Source organism: Arachis ipaensis, chromosome B03, assembly GCF_000816755.2.
Source record: "Arachis ipaensis cultivar K30076 chromosome B03, Araip1.1, whole genome shotgun sequence".
In the NCBI taxonomy this organism is placed as follows: domain Eukaryota; kingdom Viridiplantae; phylum Streptophyta; class Magnoliopsida; order Fabales; family Fabaceae; genus Arachis; species Arachis ipaensis.
In genome coordinates, this window is record NC_029787.2 from 134987590 (window position 1) to 134993995 (window position 6406).

General features: G+C 36.8%; 1 protein-coding gene across 2 annotated transcripts; it reads left to right on the plus strand.

Annotated features, from left to right (window-relative positions):
• On the plus strand, nt 135-6044 carry LOC107631942 (chloride channel protein CLC-e). 2 transcript variants are annotated; one of them, XM_016335542.2, is made up of 7 exons: nt 135-593; nt 750-1134; nt 1227-1427; nt 2486-2952; nt 3716-4204; nt 5011-5213; nt 5688-6044. In XM_016335542.2, exons 1-7 carry the CDS (start codon nt 198-200, stop codon nt 5716-5718), a joined length of 2172 nt encoding a protein of 723 aa, XP_016191028.1. In that variant the 5' UTR covers nt 135-197; the 3' UTR covers nt 5719-6044. The 2 variants fall into 2 exon arrangements, with proteins under 2 accessions (XP_016191028.1, XP_020975708.1); XM_021120049.1 differs by lacking the exon at nt 5688-6044 and adding an exon at nt 5380-5653.

Genomic DNA, 6406 nt, shown 5'->3' on the forward strand with positions numbered 1-6406 from the left:
TAGAGATTTATAAGCCTTTATTTCTAGTTTCTGTCTTTTTTTTCTAGATGCTACTTCTTAAAAAATTAAATTAATGACTAAAAATTATAACAAAAAATAATAAAGTTTGGAGCATTTTTGTTATATTACATGACTGACATGTCAATTATGGTAGCGCGGCGTCGCGTGGGACGAAGCTGCAATATCGAGCGTCAGAAATGGTAGGCTCAGGATGCGCAACGGGGGTTACTCCATATCATCTGATCCTCGCTTCTCTGTGTGTTAAATCTAAGCAGGCACAGGCAGTTACAGTAAGTCGCTCATTGATCCCCCTTTCTTCCGCCTTTCCATGTACGGATAAGAGTCGTCGGTGGCAGTACTTCACGAATGCCGGAAGGGGTCCCAGGCCTCTGCTTTGTGTGCCAAAACCTGAAAATAGCAAAAAAACACAAGTTGAAGGTGCAGGTGAAGGTGAAGGAGCTTCTGCTTCCCAAGAAGTGGAACTAGAGCGAAATCTCCTCTTCCTCCCCAGAAGGATTCAAAATTCAGGAATAATATCTTCATGCTTGGTTGGTCTCCTCACCGGCCTCGCTGTCGTGTTTTTCAATAACGCTGTGAGTACGCTAGCCAGCTATGAGCTAACTGACTATACTCCCAATTTTATCATTATTATATGCGAATGCAAATGCTATTTATTATTTAATACCCTAAACAAACCAAAGCAAACGAAACCATAAATAATGAATGCATAGGACTAAAATTTGACGAAGGTCCATGAAATTCGTGATTTGTGCTGGGATGGGATTCCCTCTCGAGGCGCCTCGTGGTTGAGAGAAGAGCCTATTGAGGCAACATGGACAAGAGTGATACTGGTTCCAGCTTTCGGAGGCGTGCTTGTGGCCGTGTTGAACCTCCTTCGTGATTCTGCGGTCGAGCAAGAGCAAAACCAAGACCCATTCGTGTCTGCTTCCCGCCCTTTCTTAAAGGCCTTGGCGGCTTCTATTACCTTAGGCACTGGTAATTCCCTTGGTCCTGAGGGTCCCAGCGTCGAGATTGGTACTTCCATTGCCAAAGGTGTTGGTTCTTTCTTTGACAAGAATTCTGCCAGAATGCTCTCGCTTCTGGCTGCCGGATCTGCTGCAGGTCTCTCCTCTGGTATGTATGTGAGCTTGGTACCTGTTAGTGACTGACTATTATGAATTTGTGAGCTTGAGTTATTCTCTTTACTTATCGTTTCATTTGTCCAGGTTTCAATGCTGCTGTTGCTGGTTGTTTTTTTGCGGTTGAGTCTGTCTTGTGGCCATCATCTGCTGATGCAACTTTGCCTCTTACAAATACTACTTCTATGGTGATACTAAGCGCTGTAATAGCTTCCGTAGTTTCGGAGATTGGCCTTGGCTCTGAACCAGCCTTTAAAGTTCCAGAATATGATTTCCGTTCTCCTGGTGGTAAGCCATCGAAAGCATTGTTTTTGTTTTGAGATCTTACACAGTCTGATACATTCAGTGCTTGTTGCCACTGTCAAATATCAAAGGAAGCATATAAATGCATGAAGAACGATTAAGAATCAAAGAATTATATTGGTGAAGTATGCTCATTTATGTAAAAAGTTCTTGTTTTACTATTTTGGTTTGAATATGTTTTACTGATCTCTATGACTAAGCTTGTAACTGCCCAACCTAGGACAAACAAGTCAGAATTGCTCTACCTGGATATTGGCTAGCAAATTTTGTTAAATCTAGTAACTCTAATAATACCTCAACATCCCTATCCGGCTAGTCCCTTTTCCACTCTCCTGACACAAAATGCACGCAAGCTATAGTATTCGGATGCCTTATAGAACCAATGAGCTGCCTGAGCATAAGTTTTTCATCATACTATAGCAGTTCATACTATGTGGTTGGATTTTTATCAAAACAAATTGATAGCGATTCTAACTATGCTTATCCTGCCATACTGCCACTACTGTTATCATCTTTGATATCTTCTATTGCTGGGCATGTTAGGTTGTTAATACTACAACTAAAGCTTCTTCATAGCTCCTCTTTGACCTTTTATGACTCCTGAACATCCTTTATTGCCAACATAGCTCTACTTTGATACTTTGTTCTAAGTGCTTCAAGAATTTTCAGTACTGGTGGCAAACAAACAATTTGACTGCTTTTAAATCTACAATACATGGATACACAGCATCCCTACTGTAGATTGAAGAACCTCCTGATTGACCATCGGAAACAGATTAGTAAATAATGGCATTATCATATTGTTTGCAAGGTTTTGAATTTCTAAATCTTTTCTGTCAAATATGGCTAAAGTTATTCTGATTTGACATTATATGGCAAAGTATCTGTAGGCTTGTCTTTGTTAAACAGCAACCTGGTATTATATTCTGTTGAGGTGGTGATTCAAATTTCAAGAACAAAAAATTATTCCTTTGGGACAAATTCTTGCCTTTTTTCAATCTGATCAGTAAGTTTTACTGTGCTAGTATTCAATTGATTTTCAGAGCTCCCGCTGTATCTACTGCTGGGTATTTTATGTGGTCTTGTGTCGTTGGCTCTGTCTTGGTGTACATCATATATGTTGAATAATGTTGACAATATTCACAAGGCTACTGGCATCCCACGAGCTTCATTCCCTGTGTTAGGAGGTTTATCAGTGGGGTTGATAGCATTGGTATATCCTGAAATCCTCTACTGGGGTTTTGAGAATGTTGACATCTTGTTGGAATCTCGGCCATTTGTGAAAGGTCTTTCCACTGACCTTCTGCTTCAGCTAGTAGCCATTAAGATAATTGCAACTTCTTTGTGCCGGGCGTCTGGACTAGTGGGAGGGTATTATGCTCCATCTCTCTTTATTGGTGCAGCTACTGGGATGGCTTATGGGAAATTCATTGGTTTGGCTGTTGCTGAGTTCTATCCTACGATTAATCTCTCTGTATTGGAAGTGGCATCACCACAAGCTTATGGCCTGGTACCATTCTTTATTATGTGGCTGTATAAATTTTGACTTCAGGTATTTTACATTTGACATAATCATTTTTGCTTCTCTTTGATTGGTGAGGTTAATTTGACCTTTCCGGGATGACTTCCATTCATGGATGGACAAATAAGCCTTTTCCAAGAGAAACTATGCAAATAATCATGGTTCAAAATTTTAGATCTTGATATGTAGCATACTGTTTACCAATTTGATGTTTAAGGCCTTTCTCTTTAGTCCTTTTCATCTTATCACAGTAGAATCTGACTTAATGAATTGTAACAAAAAGTTGGAAGCATATTGTGCAATAAACTTACTGTGCAATTTCACTTTCAAAGCTTGGGCTGTATTTTGATTGAGGAAAATAAAGAAGAGTGATTGGAAATGAAAGGTTACTCTTTGTTTAAACTTTAAACTGCAGTAAATGATAACATGTAGGTTCCCCTTTAAATATTTAATTCTTTATTGCTGACTAGTTTTGTTTGTTGTTTCCATTCTTTGCCTCTGTTTTTTCTCCTTTTTATATTTTTCTATAGAATAAGTAACAAAATTTAAGTTTCCAATGCATTTGTTGTGCATTTATTAAACTAAAAGATTTAAAAACTTTTGTTAATAACGGCACATGTTAGCTAAACCCTTGTACTTTTATATCCTTTTGTACTTGTGCTCTATTCCATTCCAGCCTTTTTTACCTGTGTGTCGTTCTGTAATGAAGTTTCTTTTCATATATATATATCACATAGAACTTCCTTTGCAGGTTGGAATGGCTGCGACTCTTGCTGGAGTTTGTCAAGTGCCTCTTACTGCAGTTTTACTTCTGTTTGAATTGACACAGGACTATCGGATTGTTTTACCTCTACTTGGAGCAGTGGGCTTGTCTTCATGGATATCATCTGTACAGACAAAGAGGGGAGATGGCAGTCAAGAATCATCTACCGGTAATAACTTTGGGGGAGTTGTGCCATTTTCAAGCAATTTGTGTCAGGTGGAAAGCTCACTTTGTTTAGACAATGATGATGTTAAAACAACATATTCCATGAGAACACTTGTTTCAGAAGCCATGAATACGAAATATCTGAAGGTCTCGATGTGCACCCTGCTTACTGATGTAATAGACCTCATGCTTGCTGAGAAAGAGTCCTGTGCTGTAATTATTGACACTGATGATACTTTGATTGGTTTTTTGACACTTAAAGACATTCAAGAGTACGGAAAATTTGCATCAGCCAGAAGCAAAAGGCCTAAGGTACAAGACTTTGAACCTCGAGTGGATGTGGAGACTTAATATATTTTATTTGATGATGACATAATATATAGCCACTTTATGGTGAAGTAAAAATCAGTTGGGGAAACTCTTGCTCTTGCAAAAATATCATCAATTGCATTACCTTGTCACTTCCGATTATACATAACAGGGGAAATACTGCACATTTTTACGCATTTATCTACACAATGATTTGAATGCTAACATGTTCTTAGGTGGAGAAATAACAAATGATTGTTCTCTATACATGTAATGTAAATGCATAAGTTAGCCGATTAGGAAATATGTCTTTTTCTCTTTTCTTTTCTTTTCTTTCTATCCTTTTTGTGTTTGACATATTCATTAGTAAAAGATATGGTATTGGTTAGAGTCTCACATTATCTAAGGATATAGTTAAGGTAACCTATATAAGCATCTTGGCAATTCTCGTCCAGAAACTAGTTTTGGGATGAAGTTAGGCTCACTCATTTTTCAAGGTGGTACAAATCCTATTTGTGGTTATTGTTGGACCATCTACAGATGTCCGATCATACAAACTTCACACTCAGAAGTCTAGTGTTGGACATGAAGTTGTGTTAGATTCAAGTGCTTAAGCAGAGGCTACAGTAAGGTTTGAAATCTTAAAGAGTAACAAATGTGCAAGTGTTGAATTAAGTTACTTTTATTTTTCTTTTTTCTTTTCGATGGGAGGGGGGTAGCTACCTAAATAAAGATACTGCTAAAACTAGTGTTGAACTAAATTGCTTTGTTCCATCATGAATTTGACTGATTGGTTCTTCCTCTTACAGGAGCTTTTAGTTTCTGAATTATGCCTATTAAATGGCGGAGTATGTAGTATACCATGGACAGCTACTCCAGACATGGAACTTAGTTATGCTCAAATGACTATGAACAAATATGGAGTCAACCAAGTTCCTGTAGTGAGCAATATCCATGGAAGAGCATACCCAGTTGGCATATTGGATCCTGACAGTATCAGTCTAACATACAGGTTTGTTACTCTGCCATCATACTCAAAGGTCAAAACTCATTGGAAATCACAAAATCTAATTTAGAAAAATTAAATGAAACAAAAGCATTATTGAGCAAAGTTTCAAGGATGACATCCAATTTCATTGCATTTGATGCTTCCTGGCATTAATTGCTTCAAAATGTAGATTTCAGATACAAATGCAGATATGCACCCCTTAAAGAGGAAAGATGAAACAGACTAAAGTCGGTAAATCCAATTGAAAATCTAGGATGGTATGGATAGAACTGAAAGGGACAGTAATAGGTGTGGAAGCTTCTTTGGGAGACTTTATTATTCAACATCAAGTATTTAAGTAGAAAAATTTATAAGAAATATGAGGGGTAACTCTTAATTTCAACCTTTTTGGGGGTGAAGGAGGGGATTACCAATTTTCTCTGTCCTGTTGTGTCTGTGTTATGTTTCTAAGTAATTATTTGTTCTTGTTAATTGCAGTGCTTTGGCCACCAGGCGTGCGCTCAGCTAATATTTTAAAGTAAGTCATGACTTTTCTTGAGGTCGCACACATAAGTCATTTGGCCTTTGAAATTGTGAATAACTTTTTAGTTTATAAAGTTGCAAAATAGATGTTAACTTTCTACTCCATCGTGTTTTATATGACATATCATGTTAAGTGACATATTAGTTTTTCATGTGATTTTTAAGGTGGCATCAATGAATAATAAAGTAAAATCATATTGGGATTTATATTTGATTCTTTGGGGATTATAGCACTAATGAACAATGATCTTGGAGATTTTGATTGTGCATATTTTGCATCCGACACTAACAGTATTTACTCACTCTTTTTCCAATTTTTTGCTTTGCCTCTTTTTTCTGTTTGTTATAAGAGACTATGTTTGTGTGAAGTGTCACAATTTGTCTAGAGTGTGATTGGCGCAGAAAATGTGTTAAACTAGTGTATTTGTCCGTAATAACATTATGGGATTATAAATCTTTTGTAATTACTTTTACATAAAAGTCGTAGGAGGCAAAAGTCCTTGTCGGTTAAGAAGTCTATAGTCTCCGTAGATTAAAAAAAATAAAATAATAAGTTTTTTAGTTATTCTATTCATGTGAAAGAGTTTAATTTTTACTAATAATTAATTTTAACATTCATTATCTAAAACTTGAAAGAATTTAATGTATATATTTTTAAATTTGATCAGTGTTAA